The sequence below is a fragment of the Malania oleifera genome, chromosome 11, assembly GCF_029873635.1.
Source record: "Malania oleifera isolate guangnan ecotype guangnan chromosome 11, ASM2987363v1, whole genome shotgun sequence".
Classification (NCBI taxonomy): domain Eukaryota; kingdom Viridiplantae; phylum Streptophyta; class Magnoliopsida; order Santalales; family Ximeniaceae; genus Malania; species Malania oleifera.
This window is the reverse complement of record NC_080427.1, coordinates 24,771,428-24,792,909: the sequence shown is the minus strand read 5'-3', so window position 1 is coordinate 24,792,909 and position 21,482 is coordinate 24,771,428. Positions and strand designations below refer to the sequence as shown.

At 40.4% G+C, this 21,482-nt stretch overlaps 1 protein-coding gene across 1 annotated transcript; it reads left to right on the top strand.

The window, feature by feature from the left end:
- Nucleotides 1-1,923: 1,923 nt before the first annotated feature.
- On the top strand, nucleotides 1,924-4,750 carry LOC131168617 (L-type lectin-domain containing receptor kinase VIII.1). The gene has a single exon (XM_058128198.1). It carries the CDS (start codon nucleotides 2,429-2,431, stop codon nucleotides 4,565-4,567), a length of 2,139 nt encoding a protein of 712 aa, XP_057984181.1. The 5' UTR covers nucleotides 1,924-2,428; the 3' UTR covers nucleotides 4,568-4,750.
- The last annotated feature ends 16,732 nt before the right edge of the window (nucleotides 4,751-21,482 follow it).

Genomic DNA, 21,482 nt, shown 5'->3' with positions numbered 1-21,482 from the left:
GAGGAGACATTTGCCCTTGTTGCTCGTATTACCTCCGTTCACTCACTTTTGGCTATTGCCTCTGCTCGCCAATGGCCTTTATTTCATATGGATGTCAAGAATGCCTTCTTACATGGTGATTTGGCTGAGGAGGTATATATGCAGCCCCCTCCGGGATATCCTCATCCTTCTGGTGAGGTTTGTCGTCTCCGTCATGCTTTATATGGGCTTAAGCAAGCTCCCCGTGCTTGGTTTTCCAAGTTCAGCTCCACTATTGCATAACTTGGGTTTGCCTTTAGCCCTTATGATTCAGCCCTTTTTACCCGTCACATAGCTACTGGCATCACTATTCTACTACTTTATGTTGATGATATGATCATTACTAGTGATGATACTTCTGGTATTCATGAGTTTAAGCAATTTCTATGTCAACAGTTTGAGATGAAAGACCTCGGTTCTCTTCGCTACTTCCTCGGCTTAGAAGTGCCTCCTACCTCTAATGGCTACTCTTTGACTCAAGCTAAATCTGCTTCTGATCTTCTGACACGTGCTAGTATCACAGATTGTAAGATCACTGATAGTCCGCTGGAGCCCAACATCAAACTCCGTCCTACTGATGGGGAGCTTCTTCCTGATGCCACTCATTACCGACAACTTGTTGGGAGCTTGATTTATCTCACTGTCACTAGACCAGACATTGCCTATGCAGTGCACCTTGTTAGCCAATTTATGTCGGCTCCTCGTTCCGTTCACTATGTAGTTGTTCTTCGCATCTTATGATATGTGAAGGGAACCCTATTTCATGGGCTTTTATTTTCCTCTCACTCATCCTTGACGTTGTAGGTTTATTCAGATGCTGATTGGGCAGGGGACCCTACTGATCGTCGGTCTATCACTGGTTTTCTTTTTCTACTTGGTGACTCTCTTATCTCTTGGCGAAGCAAAAAGTAGACTGTTGTTGCTTGCTCTAGTACTGAGGCTGAGTATCAAGCTCTTGCAAACACAACTTCTGAGCTTCTTTGGCTTCTCCACGATATGGGTGTTCCTCAGCCCTCGCGCACTCCGCTTTATTGTGACAATCATAGTGCTGTCCAGATAGCTCACAATGATGTTTTTCATGAACGCACCAAATGCATCGAGATCGATTGTCATTTCGTGCATCATCATCTTTAGGAAGGGACACTTCGCCTCCTGTCAATTCCTTCGACTGATCAATTAGCTGATATCTTCACAAAGGCTCATCCACCTGGTCGCCATTGTGCTTTAGTATGCAAACTCTTGTTGACATCTTCAATACCACCTTGAGTTTGAGGGGGGATGTTAGTATACTTCCTAAGTTACCCTTGTACCCTTGTATATTTCCTAAGTTACCCTTATATACCCTACCTCCTTTAGCTATAAAGCCTTGTACAGTGTTGTTAATAAGAAATACTGAAAGTTTCTCTTTTATCAACATTATTTAATTAAAAAATATATAAAACTTCAAAAATATACTATTATATTAAAAAAATTTGGGGGCTCCAAAATTTTTGGGACCCTAAGCGAGCACCTCAGCTGTCTAAAGGAAGAGTCGACCCTGTAAGCATGGACATATAAATTATCTATGAACTTTAGTATTAGTTGTTAATCGATTAGAAGATATCTATTGCACAAAACTCAATATTTGCCAAACATACCATTTAGGGGTGGATAATTTTTTTAAAAAAAGTCATATTTGATTCATTTAATACTTGGATTTGCTATGATCAAGTTTATTTAGATTAATAAATTTTTATCTATTTTATCAAGTCTACTCTTACTATAGTTTTACAACAAATAAAGAGATCCGAACCCTTATTATTTCAATGTAGATGCAGTCAAACTCATAAACTTACCTTTTATAATATTAAAGATATATTTTTTTTAAAATAAAAAGTTAATTAATCGATATTAACTTAATTTTGTTATAATCCTAAAGACATTGCCATTAGTTTTGGTGAGATTTTACATTTAATGATTTTTGCGCCTAAAATAAAGGGCGGCCAAACACACAAATTATGGGGAAAGGATCCGACCGTCTTCCGCCTCTCCCCGAGGCGTGACATTTACGCGCTACATTGACACGTGGGACCACGTGCACTGTAAAGTGCGAGAACAGCAGTGGGAAAAAAGGTTTCTTTATCACCGAAAAATTAACCGTTGGAAATGACACGCGTCGCCAAACGCGACCACCTGTCCTCGTCAACCTCCTTTGGATTCTCGCCCTCACTATTCCTTGTTTGTGAGCTCGGCTTGGGTTGCTCTGTTTTTAAGGGAAAGAATACATTGCTCCTGCCTCTCTCTCTCTCTCGCTCGCTCGCTCGCTCCCCTAGTCCCAGTCTCCATGTGAACCCGTGATTCGGTTTTGATTCTTGCCCCAGACCTGCAAGAGAGCCCAATTGAGGCAAACGGATCCTAATTCTCCAATGGGATGTCGCCGAATTTAGCAATGTTGATACAATCCGGCGAAATTTCTATCCTTATCGTCCTTTGCTTATCTCTGTTACTGTCATTTTCCGGCAATGGCGTGGCCGGTGCTTCAACGGCGTTCAACTTCGGAACACTAACTCTGAGTAGCTTGAAGCTTCTCGGAGACGCCCACTTGAACAATGGGAGTGTGCGGCTCACTCGCGACCTTCCTGTCCCCAACTCTGGCGCCGGCAGGGCTCTGTACAGCAAACCCGTCAGATTCCGGCAGCCGGGGAGCGTATCGGCGACGTCGTTCTCGACCACCTTCTCATTTTCCATCGCGAATCTGAACCCTTCATCGATCGGCGGCGGACTCGCCTTCGTCATTTCACCGGACGACGAAACAATCGGCGGCGCCGGCGGGATGCTCGGACTGGCCGACGACAAGGGTCTTTCCACAGGTTTCGTAGCCGTGGAGTTCGATACTCTTATGGATGTGGAGTTCAAAGATATCAATGGAAACCATGTGGGTCTGAACCTGAACAGCATGGTCTCGTCGCAGGTCGTCGATTTGGAGGCTCGCGAGATCGATCTCAAAAGCGGCAATCTCGTTAACGCTTGGATCGACTACGACGGACCGTCTCAGGTTTTCAATATATCTGTTTCTTACTCGAATCTGAAGCCAAGAGAACCTCTTTTGTCCTTTGATCTCGATCTGGTTCAGTTCGTGAATGATTTAATGTACGTAGGCTTCTCTGGTTCGACTCAGGGGAGCACAGAAATTCACAGTATAGAGTGGTGGAGCTTCAGTTCATCGTTCGATTTGGGTTTGAGTTCTGGGTTATCGTCTCCGCCATCTCCAGTGACGAACTCTGTGAACCCACCTCCTCCTTCTTTGACTCCTCCTTCTTTGGCTCCTTCCGTATCAAAGTCACCAGAACAGAGCAGTAAGTCATCGTCTTGCCATAACCAGCTCTGTAAACAGGGACCGGGAGCTGTCGCCGGTGTGGTAACAGCCGGAGCTTTTTTTCTCGCCTTGTTTGCGGGTGTTCTCATCTGGGTGTTTTCTAAGAAATTCAGACGTCTGAAGAGATCTGACCCGGTTGCCTCCGAAATCATCAAAATGCCAAGAGAATTCCCCTACAAAGAGCTCAAAGCGGCCACGAATTGCTTCAATTCCAACAGAATTATAGGCCACGGCGCCTTTGGGACAGTCTACAAGGGCATACTACCCGAAACCAACGACATTGTCGCTGTGAAGAAATGTAGTCACAGTTCACAGGGAAAGAACGAATTTTTATCAGAGCTATCCATAATTGGGACTCTCAGGCACCGGAATCTAGTTCGTCTTCAGGGTTGGTGCCACGAGAAAGGCGAAATTTTACTAGTTTACGACTTAATGCCCAATGGGAGCCTCGATAAGGCCCTGTTCGAAGCAAGAACCACTCTCCCATGGCCGCACAGAAGAAAAATTCTGATGGGCGTTGCCTCGGCTTTAGCATATCTGCATCAAGAATGCGAAAATCAGGTAATTCACAGGGACATTAAGACCAGCAACATAATGTTGGACGAAGGGTTCAACGCGAGGTTAGGAGATTTTGGTCTCGCGAGACAAGTTGAGCACGACAAGTCGCCTGATGCGACGGTGGCCGCGGGTACAATGGGCTACTTGGCGCCGGAGTACCTCCTCACGGGCAGAGCCACCGAGAAAACCGACGTGTTCAGCTACGGTGCGGTGGTTCTGGAGGTGGCCAGCGGAAGAAGACCCATTGAGAGAGAGATCATTGGGGTCGGAAAAGTTGGGAACAACAGCAATTTGGTGGAATGGGTTTGGGGTTTACACAGAGAAGGAAGGTTGTTAATGGCGGCCGATGGGAGATTAGAGGGAGAATTTGATGAAGCAGAGATGAGGAAGGTGCTTCTGGTTGGGCTGGCCTGCTCGCACCCTGACCCATTGGTTCGACCCACGATGAGGAGTGTGGTTCAGATGCTGGTGGGCGAGGCCGAGGTCCCAATTGTCCCAAGGTCCAAACCCTCCATGAGTTTCAGCACCTCCCATCTGCTGCTGTGCCTGCAGGACTCCGTTTCTGACTGCAATGGCATGATCACCGTCTCTTCCTCCTCATCAGATCACAGCTTCAATGGCGTGGATCTGGTCTGATTCAAAACCAAGGGTTCAGATTAATTAAATTAACTTGTTTGTGAGTAATGGTCCTTTCAGGAATCATTACTTGTAAGTATTTGTTGTTTATTTATTTATATTCTTTTGTTTCTATGTAAAACAACAGCACAATAACTTTACCAATGCAATGAATGTGGCCGGGAAAGCCATTTTTGTGTTTTATATATATATATATATATATATATATATATATAAAATTTACTGTTTTTGTTTTTTGTGTTTCATAAAATGCAAGTTGATCAGAGAAAGTCCATGCTTTTCCCAAGAAGAAGAATCAAAGTGGGTTTGGCAGCTATGGAAGTGTTTTTCTGCTTCTTGCTTTGGTTTGATTGGCTGCTGTGTAGGGAGAGGGGTTGAGGGTGTGGGTACTGTGGGGAGTAGGCTGCATTTGCAAGCAAGAGTCAAAAAGCAGAAGCAAGCGTTCAAGGCAAAGCATAATGCTTATAATTTAATATGAACAATCTTCATTCATGGCGGCTGGTGGGTGTGAGGAGTAAGGGGCAGTAGTACTATGGCTAATTGGTCTACTCATCTTTTCTCCTACTTTCATATAATTTTATGATCCTATTAAAAGAAATTATTGGAGCAACCTTGTGGGCATCGCACAATGAAATAGTGATCATTTTTGTAATATAATTTTCTAAGCATGCCTTTGTGCGTTGCATTTTAAAAGGCAAAAGGCCAAAAGCATAATGGGAGAAGGGTTGGGATTTCTTGGAAGAAAGAGATTACCCCGGAGGCGAGGGAGGTTGGGAGAGGCGATGTTTGGTAGGGCGGATAAGGTTGGCCCTACGCCAAGAAAATTTCAATTTTACGCCAGAAGAAGAATCTTACTGGTAAAAATAATCTAATCAATGCGAAAGGGAAAATGTCAGAGTGAGGAGAGAGAGATTTCAATAAATCCAACTGTTTTTTTTAAGCTGTACAGACAAGCGACCCGTTGGGCAGCTTTCTTGTCCTGCTCCACTGCGGAATTATGTGGAGCTTTTTACCAAAATAGTAATAAAAGAGAATAAAAAAAATTGAAGGAAAGATGAACTAATAATGTATAGGAAATAGACAAAAGTCGATTCTAAGCGAAATAGGCTTTTGAAAAGTAAATTTTAGTTTAAACTTCATTTGAAACATTTTAATGGAGAGAAGAAAGCCGGTTCTTAGTATAAAAACTATTAAAAAATATGAAGAGATAACGGACTTTAGGAAAGCTAGTTTTGGATTTAAAAATTATGAAGAAAAATCGGTTCTCGCTTGGTGTTGGAATCAAGAGAGTCAGAGGAGAGAGAACCGATGATTGGAAACTCGGTTATTTCCCTTCATAATGCAACATGCGCCTTTAAATTTTGTTGTAGTTTTTATTTATCAATAAATAATTTTTTTTAAAAAAAAATATTGTAAAAAGGGTTGAAAGGAAATTATATAAGTTGAATTAATTTTTAATGTTCACAACATCTCTTGGGAAAATAATAATAAACCGTTTTTATACTATTTGTTTGCATAAATAATTTTTAATTTTTTAAATAATTTTGTGATTCAACAAAAGTTGGTTATGCCTCTAATTAAATATAAATTTGCATGGATTTTAAAAAAAATTGATTTTTCAAAAGTCAATTACACTTTTTCCATACATACAAGATTATTTCAATTTATGTTTTCATCTTTTCCATTGTTCTTAATTTTTTTATTTTAATTTTGTTCCAATCTCTTTTTTTTGATTTATTAATAAAAAGAGAAATTAAAAAATATAGTAAAAAAATTACAAAAAATTACAAAAATTGAGTTAATTGTTTATTTTTATAATATTTAGAGGGAATAGAAAAATAATAATACACGATTTTCATACTATTTGTTAGTGCAAATAATTTTAAATTTTTTTAAATAATTAAAAAAAGCCACCAATTTTTAAAATTATATATATATATATATATATATATATATATATATATATGAAAGTTGAGAGAGGGAGAGAGAGAGAGAATTGAATAAGTGTACATACACACTATAAAAATAAAAATAAAAGGAACATATACATATACTATAATGTCCCGAAAAAATATACAATAATGTAGCAAAAAAATACAATCATGTCCCACAAGGTTGCGGTCTCCTCTATCTCTGCGGCCGTTCACATAGTTGTTTCTATTGTATGGGCACATCGTGCATAAGTTGCGGCCTCCCTCATCCATGTGCATTCTCATTAACATATGATGTCTTTAGGATTTGTTGTTGTAAGCCAAAATCATCCCCTGACATCTTATCAAACTGATTGAATGAGACCAATGATGAAATTGGAAAATGTTGGTATCACTAATATCACTAATGTCCCTGGTAGATTGGGAGTGGGTCAGATGGAATGGATCACGATGGTTTCGTCACATACGATGTACTGTGCTTAATGCCCCATATTGATCAAGAAACACTTGCATTGAGGTATATAGAATATACGAATGGGAATATGAAGCTTTGGCATGCTAGGGAGAGGTATGTGCAGGTATTGTAATAACCTGAGGAATTTTTCAGCATCTCGTCGACGAACACAAGGGATCGTCGACAAGTGTATAAGAGGAGCTCGTCGACGAGGACATGATTTGTCGACAAGAAGATACCGAGGAGGGGTTTGGGGGATTTTGAATTTCGTCGACAAGGAGATAGTTCAATGACGAGTTGTCTTTATGACCTCGTCGACGAAGGCTAGTGTATAAATAGTGGTTAAACATGATTTTCAATTTATTTTGGCTACATAATTCACTTTCTCTCTCCTCATTTGGTTTCTCCTCCTTCTCTCTAAGTTTCTGGGCTGGATTTATGCCGGTTCGATAATCTAAAGCTACCACGACACTCTATGGAGAGTTCTCTTCAAATCTGCTGGAGTGAATCGTCGGTGGGGTTGAGTTGGAAACCATCCCAGATTCAAGGTAAAACTTTTCTACTCAGTATTTGGTTATTTGATAGTTGTAGGAAGCGTAGTATACGTAGAAATACTGAACTTTAGTTCTGGAAAATGTCATTTTCATGATATTGAACGGGAAACCCTGCAAGTGTAGGAGTATTTCTCTTAGTGACTTTTCAGGAATCAGGTAAGGGGATAAACTAAGTTAGTTATTTTATGAAAATGTATGTATGTTATCACAGCATCTAATTTCAGGAAAATAAATATATATTTATATATGGTTTATATTTGGGAAATACTTCTGAAAATGGTGGTATATTAAATATACGAAAAACCTAGTTTGAGTGGCATGAGTAGAAGTTATAATGAAATACTATTTTCTGAGAATATGATAAAGATATGGATTTTTATAATGAAAAACTAGTATACGGGTTGAGATTTTTATGATTTGTTGGCGTACGGGCTGAGTTATGGATATGATTTGCTAGCGTACAGACTAGGCTATGTATATGATTTGCCAGCGTACGAGCTGAGCTATGGATATGATTTTCCAGTGTATGGACCGAGCTATGGATATGATTTGTCAACGTATAAGCTAAGCTATGGATATGATTTGCTAGCGTACAGGCCGAGCTATGGTAAAATGTGAAATACCAGCGTATGGGCCGATGATTTTCTTGATATACGTATATATGCAAAATAACTTGATAATATTGATTTGACAATTAATAGTATGAAATATCCATGTATCACAGTTTGGTTATATGCTATATGTTATCAGAAACTAGTTGGCTTGGTCTAGGCTAGCACTTGTACGGTACCGATACTATGTGTTTATGATTCATTATGATATTTGTGTTAACACAGCTGTATGGAGTGGTGTGAGATTGGATGGTTGATGTGGTTTTTAAGAAGTGTGAGCGCCCCTAGTGTACGGACCAGGTCTGTTAGACCCATCGGACTTACAAACTGTACTTTTGACTTGGCAGTGGTCGGTTAACCATTGTCAGGTCCCACCTTCGAGCCACACAACCTAGTCATGTGGGGGTTATACATGACAACAACCAGCTAACCTATTAGGGTGGTTTTTGTATTATTACTATATGAGATGATCTATGCCATCAGAAATCCTTTATGTTCTACTTTTGAATGAGTATATATGTTTTTCCCAGATATGATACATACAGTTTTACTGGTTATGTTTACGTATATGATTATATGTATAACACAGAAATGCTCATGTTGCCACACACTAGTATTAGTTTATTTCCCTTACTGAGAAGTGTCTCACCCCAAAATTTTATAAATATTTTAGGAGCCCCTGATAGGAGAGCGAGTAAAGCTCCACTGATTTAGTACTCTTGATCTGCCCTATTTGAAGGGTAAGTTTTGGTAGGGATAGTTAGATTTTGTGGGAAATGTCCCTAGGTCTTTCTTTTGGGATGTATATTGTCACGCCCCGAACCTCGAAATGGGACCTAAGGGTGAAAATGTAACTAACCTGTCCCTGTATCTGATAAAGCATCCAAAGATACAGTACAATGGATGAGGGTCCGACCCCGTGGGATTCCCAGGCACCCTAAACACATCCAAATACAATCATATACGCAGCATAAAAAATGTCATTCTATATCAACATATACAGTACCATACTAGAGTCTATACAAGAGTAGAATATGGTTCCATCAAAATATACAACCGGGTGCCCAAAAACATCTCAAAATGGCAACCCACCAAAAGTACAGTCCTAGCACTTACCCAAGCGCTAATCGCAGTACATTGGCCACTACGCTCCTTACATCAGGATGCTAGTTTCGGTTACTCGAAGGACTTGTAAAAATGTACATACAGTAAGGGTGAGACACCTCTCAGTAAGGAAGAACACAGGTTATATTAGTGTGTGACATTTGAGTGTTATCATGATACAACATACACGTAGTTGAATGCAATCCAGTACTAGTTCACACAGTGCATACACACACACACACACATGATCAGCAAACCTGGTGTCGTCACACCCTTCGGCCCGAAGTCGATCTGTGACAATCCGGCGTTGGTCCGGCCAACCCGTGAAGCACGGCGCCACCGGCACATAGCTAGTCCCCGACTCCCATGGCATTGTACCGGCGCTAATTAGTGGATCCACACCCTTCGGCTTGATCTGCCGGTATAGGCTCATGCCCTCGGATATAGAGCCGGACACTCTTGCCTATGTGGCAGGCAATAAACACACACCCTTGGATATAGAGCCGGACACTCTCGGTACCTGGAACAATTGGGAACCCAGTTCCTACTAGCATTTCAACATATCACACACACATGCATGCTCATATAACCAAACAAACCACACCCATTTGGTAATCTAAATCATGGTTTTCCAAAAAAATACACTTTAAACAAAGTCAATGCATGGTTATCCCAATATCACAGTATAGATCACACGTATACTCGGTTTTCAACAAAAGCCAGGATTCAGCCCGTCGCCCCCTTTTTCCCAAAATTGTAATAATGAAAAACCTATAGTTTCCCCCGTTAGATCCCCCCCCAAATGAGTAGTCAAAACACACACAGGATTGTGGACCACAGTTCCACTAAGTCCGATTTAAAAAATAACCAATATAAACATAGTTCCCCTTACCTTTTCCCCAAATAGCCAATCCCGAACTCCAAGGCCCGTAAACAGTGAACTAAGTTCCAAAACCTACAAGTCATAGTACAGAATATACTCACAAGACTGTTACCTACAAAACTATCGAATCAGAATTGAAAACTGAGCCTTACCTCGATTTTACGTCGAAACTCGAAAATCTCTGAAATGAGATTCTGATCGGTAAAAATTGTAGAGAATCCTTCCACGATCCTTGTGGTAACTTCAGATTTCCGATTCCATCAATAATCGGCGAAGAAATCTAGAGAGAGAGAGAGTGTGTAGAGAGAGGTTTAGAGAGAGAGAGAGAGAGACAAAATCTAAGTTTTCTTAGTGAAAAAGAAATGACAATTTCCTTTTATAGCCCTTTGACCCGGCCCAATTTCGTCGACGAAATGATGTTCTCGTCGATGAATCTTTCACAGACTTCGTCGACGAATCTTTCACAGACTTCATTGACGAATCGGTGGCCTCTTTAACGAATCTGGGATCTATGGTTTTTCCGAGACCCCTCGGCTTCTCCTCGTCGACGAGAAGAACAAAGGCTTCGTTGACGAAATCCGGCTTCGTCGACGAAATCCGCCAGATTCCAATTTGTCCCTCTCTTTATATATATAAACCCATTATCATGGTTCAGGTTCTTACATATATACTTAAAGATAATGGATGTAGTAACTCTGGTATTGTGATGTATGGTTTTGTATTTATGATATTATGATTGTATGTTTCCTACTGCTTAGACTTCCATTTGTGTTTCTGTTGTATCCTTGGTACCCACAGGTTCAGGTGGATTATGATCTGCTGGATTTATTATATGGGTCTTATTGTATTAAAAAAAATGTTGAAATTAAGCAGGTTGTCACAGTTTGGTATCAGAGCCTAGGTTGCTAGGTTCTATAGACTTTAAATGCAGTGGAAACTATACCAGAGTATAGGAAATGATTTAAGGTTTTGTTCTATAGTCTAGAGGTAGGACTTTCGTGGTAGTTTCTGTGTTTTTCCTGGGGTGACGACTTCAAGAAAACCATAGTAAGCTATTGTGGGGTTATGTTCCTAAAATGCAGGACTGGGGTTAGGAATAAGTTGAGAATGTTGAGATAAGAGGTTAGGTTAGACGGGTAAATTATAAGGATAAAATTTCTAAGTTGCGTTTGTTGTAGGCGGGACTGACTCTGACGCAGTATTACGTAGCGTGGCTCAGCAGATTATGATTGAGATTGCTAGGAGCTTTAGGGAGTAGGGTGGTCCGTCTGTTGGCCATGGGTGCACTATCGAGAAGTTTATGAAGATGAATCCTTCGGCCTTTTCAGGAGGTGTCGATCCTACAGCCGTTGAGAACTGGATGCAGGAGACCGAGAAAGTCTTGGTTGTGTTGCAGTGTACTGAGGAACAAAGGGTCCTCTTTGCTACTTATAGACTGACAGGAGAGGCTGAGAGGTGGTGGACTGTTGTGAGGCTTCTAAAGCAGCAGAGGATTACGTCAGTAGTCATGACTTGGTGTCATGCTCTGAACCTAGAAATGGGACCCAGGAGTGAGATTGTAACCTAACATGTCCCTGTATCCAACAAAACATCCAAAGATACAGTACAAAGGATGAGGGTCCGACCCCGTGGGATTTCTAGGCACCCTATACACATCCAAACACAACAGAATATACGCAGTGGAAAAAGGTCATTCTACACATACATGGTACCATACCAGAGTTTATACAAAAGCAGAAACAAGGCTCTATCATACAACGTACAACCGGGTGTCCAACATATCTCAAAATGGCAACCTACAAAACACAAGTCCTAGCACTTACCCAGGCGCTACCCACAGTACACCAGCCACTATGCTCCCGACACAAAGACACTATGTAACAACCCGAAGAATAATGGTATTTAAATAATAAAGAGGGAGAAAAATGGAGACAATAATAGAATTTATCAGGTCCTCGTCAACGAACATAGGGGATTCGTCGATGAGGGTACATGAGGGCCTCGTCGATGAAGACAAATTTCATCGATGAGAAAATATCGAGAGAGGATTTTTGGAAGTCTAAAATTCATCGACGAGGGTACAAGTTCGTCGACGAACTTTCTACAGGATTCGTCGATGAGGTGACGTGTCTTGTCAATGAATTCGGTTCTATAAATAGCTGAAACTTGGATTTTTACGCAACAAACTCATAGAAACTCCTCTCTCTCTCTCTCTCTCTCTCTACAGTCTCTCCCTCTTCTTTCTTCTATTTTGGCCTCGTTAGTCACCGGATCGATGATCTGAGGCCACCACAATGCTCATAAGGAAGTTCTCTTCAAGTCTGCCGGAGCGGATCATCGGTGGGACGAAATTGAATTTCATCCCAGATTCAGGATAAGGTCTTTTTGTTGAAATTTGAATTTCCAGTAGTTGTGGGAGATGCTGTAGACGTTGAAATAGTAATATTTTGTTATGGGATATATGGTTTTTAGGGTGTTGAGTGGAGAACCCTGTAGGTGTAGGACCCGTCATAGTAGGGGGATTTTAGCAGGAATCAAGTAAGGGAAATATGCTATGCTAGGCAGCTTTAGAATGATTTTTAGTATGAAATGTATGTTTTACCAAGTTATTATTCACGACAGAATTTTATATAGCTTTCTAATTATGAATAATATGTTTTAAATTACTATGTGGCTTAAGAATATAGATATAGTATAGAAATATGCTTTACAGTATTTTCAGAGTTATGTTTTACAGAATATACAGACAATGAATATGTTTTACAGTAGTTACAGAATACCATGATTATACAGTTTATAGTACCATGACATACAATTTTACAGTTCATTTCAAAAATACAGTTGATACAGATATAGTTTATCACAACCTCATAGTTAATACAGTTATTACAGAATCATTGTAAAACAGATAGTTGTATATAGAAATGTATTATATAGTATCAAACCCTGATGGACCATACAGATACAGTTTACAAAGCACGGTACCATTGCTATATACAAAATAGAGTGCAACCACCTATTTAGATAATATGTGGTAAGTAGGTCAATCAAATGCCTACGTGTGGATAGGCTCCCCCATTAGATATAGGTTGAGGAGAGCTGATCAGACTGATGGAGTATAGTGGTTTATCCTAGTCGGCCAGCCAGGATGGATCCCGCCTATAGGCCGCACAACCCTATCATGAGGGGTTAAATCATGACATACAGTTATCCATCTAGGGAAGTTTTCAGTTATTATTATATATGTACAGTTTCACAGAAATAGGGAATATATGTATATATATATATATATATATATATATTAAAAGAATTATGTATAGAAACCTAAAATACAGTTATGTTAAGCAACATGGGAAGGTGGTGGTTATATTATTTGTACTATATTTACAGATTCAGTTTTACTTGATTATATAGAAACAGATCTTCTCAGTATTGTTACTTATTTGCCACACACTAGCAATAACATATTTCGTCTTACTGAGTGTCGTCTCATCCCATTACTTTAACATTTTTTAGGTGATCCAGGCAGGCGAGTAGATTAGACTCGCAGATAGAGGGGCTTTAGTATTGCCCTGTCAGTAGAGTGAGTATTTTTGAGAGTATTTATGTGTAGCCCTAGCCCAGTTGAGGGTATTTTGGGAAATAGTCATATATGTATATTTTGGGGACACATTTTAGCACTCTGGTATTGTATATTTTCTTGATTGTGTTTATATGAATTCCGCTTCTTGCTGCTTAGGTTGATGGTTTGGTTTAATCTAGCAGGTATCAGAGCATTATAAATTTTATAGTATAAAAAAAAAAAATAGAACTAGAAAATAAATAGCAGGTCATTACACGCTAGTTCCAATTACACGAAGGACTTGAAAAATATGTACGTACAATAGGGGTGAGACACCTCTCAGTAAGGAAGAATGCAGGTTATATCGGTGTGTGGCATTTGAGTGTTATCATGACGCAACACATATACAGTTAAATGCAGTTCTAGTACTAATTCCAAAACAGTGCATACATGCACACACACATGATCAAGCAATCCCGGTGTCGTCACACCCTTCGACCCGAAATCGGCTAGCGACATACTGCGTTGGCCTGTTGCCAACCCGCAAAACATGGCGCCACCAGCACATGGCTAGTCCTAGACTCCCATGGCATCGTACCAACGCTAAACTGGTGGATCCACACCCTTCGGTGATCAGCCGGTAAGGCTCATGCCCTCAAATATAGAGCCGAACACTCTTGCAAAACATGGCCAGTGATTTCATATGCCCTCGGATATAGAATCGGACACTCTTAGTACCTGGAACAAAATCGGAACTCCGTTCCTACTCACATTTCAACCAAATACAACATAAACATGCATGCTAATATAACCAAACAAACCACACCCATTTGGTAATCTAAAATCATGGTTTTCCAAACACATACAGTATAAAACAAGTCAAGGCATGACCATCCCTATAACATAGTATAAATCAACATATACATTCGATTTTCAACGAAACCAAGGATGCAGCCCATTGCCCCCTTTTCCCCAAAACTGTAATCATGAAAAACCCATAGTTTTCCCCATTAGATCCCTCCAAATGAGTAGTCAAAACACATATAGGATTGTGAACCACAGTTCTACCAAGTCCGATTTAAAAAATAACCAACATAAACAGATTCCCCTTACCTTTCCCCCAAATGACAAATTTCAAACTCTAAGGACCCTAAACAGATAATCGAGTTCCCAAAACCTTCAAATCCCAGTACAGAAGATACTCGCATGACTATTCTTTACAAAACTACCAGATCAGAATTGAAAATCGAGCCTTACCTCGATTTTATGCCAAAACCCGAAAAGAGCTGAATCGAAAATCCGATCTGTAGAACTTGTAGAGAATCCTTCCACATTCCTCATGGTAACTTCAAATCGTCAAATCAAATGATGAACGGTGAAGAAATCTAGAGAAAAGAAGTGTATAGAGAGTTTCTAGAGAGATAGAGAGCGAAAATGAGATTTCTTAATTGAAAAGTAATGAAAATGGATATTTATAGTACCTTTGACTCAGCAGTTCTCGTCGATGAATTGTGTCCTCGTCGACGAGACCTTATAGTCTTCTCTCGACGAGACCATGACCTCATCGACGAGCCTGGGATTTTCAATTTTTAGAAACCCCTTAATTTCTCCTCGTCAATGAGCCCTGAGTTTCATCACACTTCACAATACCTCTTGGCTTCTCCTCGTCGACGAACACCTTCTCCTCGTCGATGAGAAATATGAGGCCTTTGTCAACGAAATATAGCTTCATCGACAAAGCTTGTTTAATTACATTTTTACCCCTCTCTTCATTAATTAAACCCACCTATCAAAGTTTGGGTTCTTACACTTGGATCGGTTAAAAGAGTTATTCTCTGATAGATATTTCCCAGCTACTGTTAGGGAGGCTAAAGTGGAAGAGTTCCTGAGTCTGAAACAGGGACAGTTATCAGTCTAATAGTATGCGGCGCGTTTTATCGAGCTTTCTCATTTCGCTTCGTATATTGTTCCTGATGAGGTGAAGAAAGCGAGGTAGTTTGAGAGAGGCTTAAGGCAGAGTATATTCAAGCAGGTGGTGGGGCTACGAAACCAAGATTTTTCTGAGCGAGTCGATAGAGCAGCCTTGGTAGAGGTTAATGAGCATTTGGTTGCAGAGGAACATAGACAGAGGAAGATATCTGCATCTTCGGCCTACCAGTAGGGTCCTAGACAGGGTCAATGGAGGATAGGAAACCATGGCAGAGGGTGGAGGCAGGAGACTAGAGGTCTTGAGGTTCAGGTGGTGCAGGGTCCTCCAGTTTGTCAGACTTGTGGTAGGAGACACTGAGGAGAGTGTCGAGCTGGTGGTGTGGTTTGCTATCGCTGCGGTAGACCAGGAGATATGGTGCGAGACTGCCCTACACCACCATATGCAGTTCCAGCTCCCAGACTATACCAAGAAGGTTATTAGGTGCCACGTGGGGGCTAGTAAACGAATATGGCTCCAACCAGGGTGTTTACTCTGACGCCCGGTGAGGCTGAGACGGCAGGTGACATGGTGACAGGTATGGTTATTATGTTTTATTTTAAAGTTATTATTTTGTTTAATTCAGGAGCCACACACTCGTTTGTGTCTTCAGAGTGCACTAGACTATGTGGGGCAGAAACACAGTTGTTAGATATTGAACTATTGGTATCTACACTGGCTGGGTCAACAGTGAGATGTAGTAGAGTGCTCTAGGGTTGTTTAGCTCATATTTAAGGGGAAATTCTGTTTTCCAATTTGATAGTACTTGATATGCATAGATTCGATGTCATCTTCGACATGGATTGATTAGCAGCTAATTTTTCCTATATAGATTGCCATTCACGAGAAGTGATATTTAGACCTCCGGGATGAGTAGAATTTAAGTTCGTAGGGTCGCAAGTGCAATCCCCACCTCAGTTAGCTTCAACTATTCAGGCCAGAAGACTACTACTAAGTGGTTGTCAGGGGTTTGTGGCAGTTGTGAAGGAGATGTCAGAGAATGAATTGAAACTTTCTAGCATGCCTGTAGTAAAAGAATTTACAGATGTCTTCCTAGATGAGTTACCAGGCTTGCCATCTGATCGTGAGGTAGATTTCCCTATTTATCTACTTCCAGGTACAACGCCGATTTCTAAATTACCTTACCGGATGGCGCCAGCGGAGTTAGCAAAACTATAGAATCAGTTACAAGATCTAGTTGATAAGGGCTTTATACGACCCAATGTATCTCCGTGGGGAGCTCTAATTCTATTTGTGAAGAAGAAAGATGGGTCTATGAGGATGTGTATAGATTATAGGAAGATTAATAAAGTGACAATAAAAAAAAATATCCTTTACCCCGTATAGATGATTTGTTTGACCAGCTCCAGGGTGCACGGGTGTATTCGAAGATTGACCTCAGATCAAGCTATCATTAGGTGAAAGTGAAAGCAGAAGACGTCTCGAAAACAACCATTAGGTACAGGTATGCACATTACGAATTCCTTGTTATGCCATTTTGTCTGACGAATGCTCCTACCATATTTATGGATTTGATGAATAGGATTTTTCATCCATATTTAGATCAGTTTGTTGTTTTTTTTTTAATTGATGATGTACTAGTCTATTTGAGGAACTATGAGGAGCATGAGTCACACTTGAGGTAGGTTCTGCAGATGCTACGGGAAAATAATAACGCCAAGTTTAGTAAATGTGACTTTTGGCTTGAGAAGGTCATGTTCTTGGGGCATGTTATATCTGGAGATGGTATTTCCGTAGATCCTAGTAAGATTGATGCGGTAGTGAATTAGGCTAGACCGAGGAACGTCTAGGAGATCAGGAGTTTTTTGGGGTTAGCTGGTTATTACCGTCATTTTATTGAGGGATTCTCAGCTTTATCAGGGCTTCTAACACGATTAACTAGGAAGAATGCCAGATTTAAGTGGGACGACAGCTGCGAGTAAAGTTTTCAAGAGTTGAAACAAAGGCTAGTCACAGCGCTGGTGCTGATCATCTCATCAGGGGGTGAGGGTTATACTATCTACAGTGATGCGTCTTTGAAGGGACTTGACTTTGTATTGATGCAGTATGGTAGTGTGGTGGTGTATGCTTCCAAATAGTTCAAAGAATATGAAAAAAACTACCCTACCCATGATCTTGAATTGGCTCCAGTAGTACATGCATTAAAGATTTGGAGGCATTACCTATGTTAGAATTAGTGTATTCCCGATAGGGGGGGGGGGATGAATTGGAATTTAAAACTTTATCACCTAGGTTAATTTATCCAACAACAGTAAATGCACAACCTAGGGTCAGTCAATACAATTTCCAAATTCGTAGATAAGTATAATGTGGAAATTAAGTCATACACATCATTCACCCATAACATACATGTGTGGTAAGTATAAACTGCAGAAATGTAAACAAACACGTGATATATTATCAGGGTTCGGCCAACAATGCCTACGTCCCCGCCTCTAGCTCGTAAGCCAGAGGATTCTACTAATAGCTCACTTAAGGGTGGAGTGGCACCGTTTACAACCAGGTCAAATTAACACAGGGCTAACCTCAACCTTAACCAAGTCAATTAGCGGGGCTGACCTCAACCTACACGCCTTAATAGGACGACGCACCTAGCTTTCCTAACTGGGTCTAAGACAATCCGAGACTATTCTAGGGCTAGTCTCCCTCTTTAGGCCCGTGCCTAGAATACAACATGTTTGCTTAATAAAACAAATGGTACAGTGATTGTGCTTTCAAGTAAAGCAGATTTGTACCCAGTTACGTTCAATCACATACACCACAATATGAAATAATATATAAGCTCAATGTGGTCTAAGATGTCAACTCTCAAATAGATTTACTATCGTTGTAATGAGTACGTGAGAGTGCAAACCTAGATGATCTTTGTATCACAAGATATTCAATCTAAGTGCTCAAACAAAGATATTATCCAAACTTCATATATTTCAATCAACAAGTTTTCTCAATACATATATGTATATGAAGCTCTATCAATGTATAAGTTTGGTTTGCAAAAAGAGTTTAATCTTTTTATTCAACTATAGATATAAATCAATGAATATTGCAACCAAGATTTTTCTCACACAAACAAATAGCTCTTTAAAGATTTATCAAGACAAAGCACACTGGATATTCGAAAGTATTTTGAAATGGTTTTTGCAATCCACACCAAATACAAAACTTCACAAGGTATTGCAATGAATGTGCAATACTTGGAAGTTTAATATAAGTCTTCTTAGGAGAGACTTATTAACAAAGTCCCCTAAGAATACTTGGGTTAGCTCTCAATCAAAATCATTAAAAACAATTACCGCACTTGGGAGAGAAACCCTAGAAAGCAACAACACTTAAATCACACTTACAAAAATGTTTGAGTGGAAGATCTAGTAAGAATAAGTGTTAGAGGCTCAAAAATGAGTATTATGGGTTTTATGATTTTCAGAGAATTTCACCCTAATCCAATCTGCTAATCTATATTAATTTTCTCAAACAAGCTCATATATATAGACATAGGAGAAAATATGACCGTTGGGGACCTATTGGGTATTATTAGAAAAGTTTAATGATGTTTAAAGCATTTTAACCCTGTTTAAAAATTATTAACAGCGGTAAAAAATCAAGGCAACCCGAGAGGTCCGGTCGACCAGAAATGTTTCGGTCGACCAGGACTCATATGGTTCGGTTGACCAGGGAAATATTGAACTAAGGGCTCGGTCGACCAGGAGAGGGCGATTTCCCAATTTTCTAAGTTTCGATTGACTAGGACATTTTGAACTGCCTGGTTCAGTCGACCAGACCGCTGAGAATTCTCCCGAGGACCCTCCGGTCGACCAGGTAGTTGGAGAACAAAAGTTCTCGGTCAACCGGGAGGTCAAAATGTTGACTCCCAGGTGGTTTGGTCGACCGGGGTCAAATGAACTGTAAGGACTCGGTCGACCGGACTGTGGTCAACTTGTTGACCCAGACCGAATTTGGTCGACCAGGAGAAAATGACTTATGTGGGTCGGTCGACCGAAAGTACAATACTTGTACATTTTTGTCCTTTTTTCAAACATGCAATTACTTAAGTCAAATATTCAAACATATATATGCATGAGTAAGTGTCCTAGGGTTATTTTGTGTCCAAAATTAAGACACCGAAAAAATCTGGTGTTGATTGACCTTCGGTCGACTGAAGGGAAAGCCCTAAGGTCATTTCTAAGTCACTATTTGGTTTGGTTTGAGCTTACAGATTAAATCATGCATATGTTGTGTGTGCTTATTACAAACCAAATACCTACTTACTATTACAGACCAATATAAATATATTACAATGCTGAATTATAAATCGGTCTTCAAGCTTTTCTTGCTTTGTGCACATCTTGATCTTATCACTCTTAGTTCCTGCACAAAACCTTAAACACTCATTAGATACAATGAGTATTTGTCATAATCAAAATCAGGCGTGACCAATAAGGTCAACAACCTATATAGCGAGTGGTGTGAGATCTTTTCCGATCACAAGAGTTTGAAGTACTTTTTCATTCAGAAGGAATTGAAAATGAGGCAGAGAAGGTGGTCGGAGCTAATTAAGGATTTTGATTGCACTATTAGTTATCACCTAGGAAAAGCAAACGTGGTAGATGATGTGTTGAGCAAGAAATCGTGGGAATCAGCGTTGGTGACTATGGAGATCCAGTATCCAATTCTGATGGATCTGGAGAGGCTCGACGTCGAATCAGTTGAGAGTGGTTCTCAAGCTCACATTGCCGGTTTAGTAGTGCAACCAATTCTGCAGGAAAGGATTAAAGCTGCTCAGAAAGAAGACCCAGAATTAGTAGAGGTGATGGACAGAGTGTAGAGTGGTCAGGGGGAAGAATTCAGTATTGTAGATGATGGAACTTTGTGGTTCCGTTCCAGATTATGCATTTTTATTGTTACTGAGATCAGAAAGACTATTCTAGAGGAGGCTCACAGATCTTTATATACAGTTCATCCCGGCAGTACGAAAATGTATAGGGATCTGCGAGAGCCGTACTGGTGGAGTGGTATGAAGAAAGAGATCACTGAGTATGTAGCGCAGTGTTTGACGTGCTAGTAGGTAAAAGCTGAGCACCAGAGGCCGGCAGGTCAGTTGCAGTCGTTATTTATCCCAGAGTGGAAGTGGGATCATATATCCATAGACTTCGTGTCAAGACAGCCGACGGCGTTGCATGGCCAGAATGCCATCTGGGTGATAATAGACCGATTGACTAAGACTGCCCACATTTTACCTATCATGATCAGCTACTCCCTCAATCGTTTGGAAGAGATTTACATTCAGGAGATAGTTTGTCCTCATGGGGTGCCGGTATCTATTGTGTTAGATCGAGACCCGCGTTTCACGTCACGTTTTTTGAAGAGTCTGCAGGAAGCACTAGGGTCTCAATTATCGTTTAGCACGACATTCCATCCTCAATCATATGGGCAGACTGAGAGGTCGATACAAATATTAGAGGATATGTTTCGTGCGTGCTTATTGGATTTTGGGGGTAGTTGGATTCAGTTCATGCGCTGGTAGAGTTTGCGTATAATAACAGTTATCAGACTAGCATTAGCATGATACCATTTGAAGCACTGTATGGTAGGAGATGTCATTCTCCTTTGTTTTGGGATGAGATAGGTGAGCGGCGAGTTGTGGGGCCAGAGCTAGTACAACAAGCGTGTGATATAGTTCAACTTATCAGAGATAGAATCAGTGCAGCTTAGAGCTGACAAAAAAGTTATGCTGATAATTGTTGTAGGAATCTGGAATTTGATGTGGGTAATCATGTATTTCTGAAAATAACTCCGTTAAAAGGAGTTATGCGATTTGGGAAGAAAGGCAAA

Excerpts from the sequence above, each read along its gene's own strand:
- LOC131168617 (XM_058128198.1), top strand. The coding sequence starts at position 2,429 with ATGTCGCCGAATTTAGCAATGTTGATACAATCCGGCGAAATTTCTATC.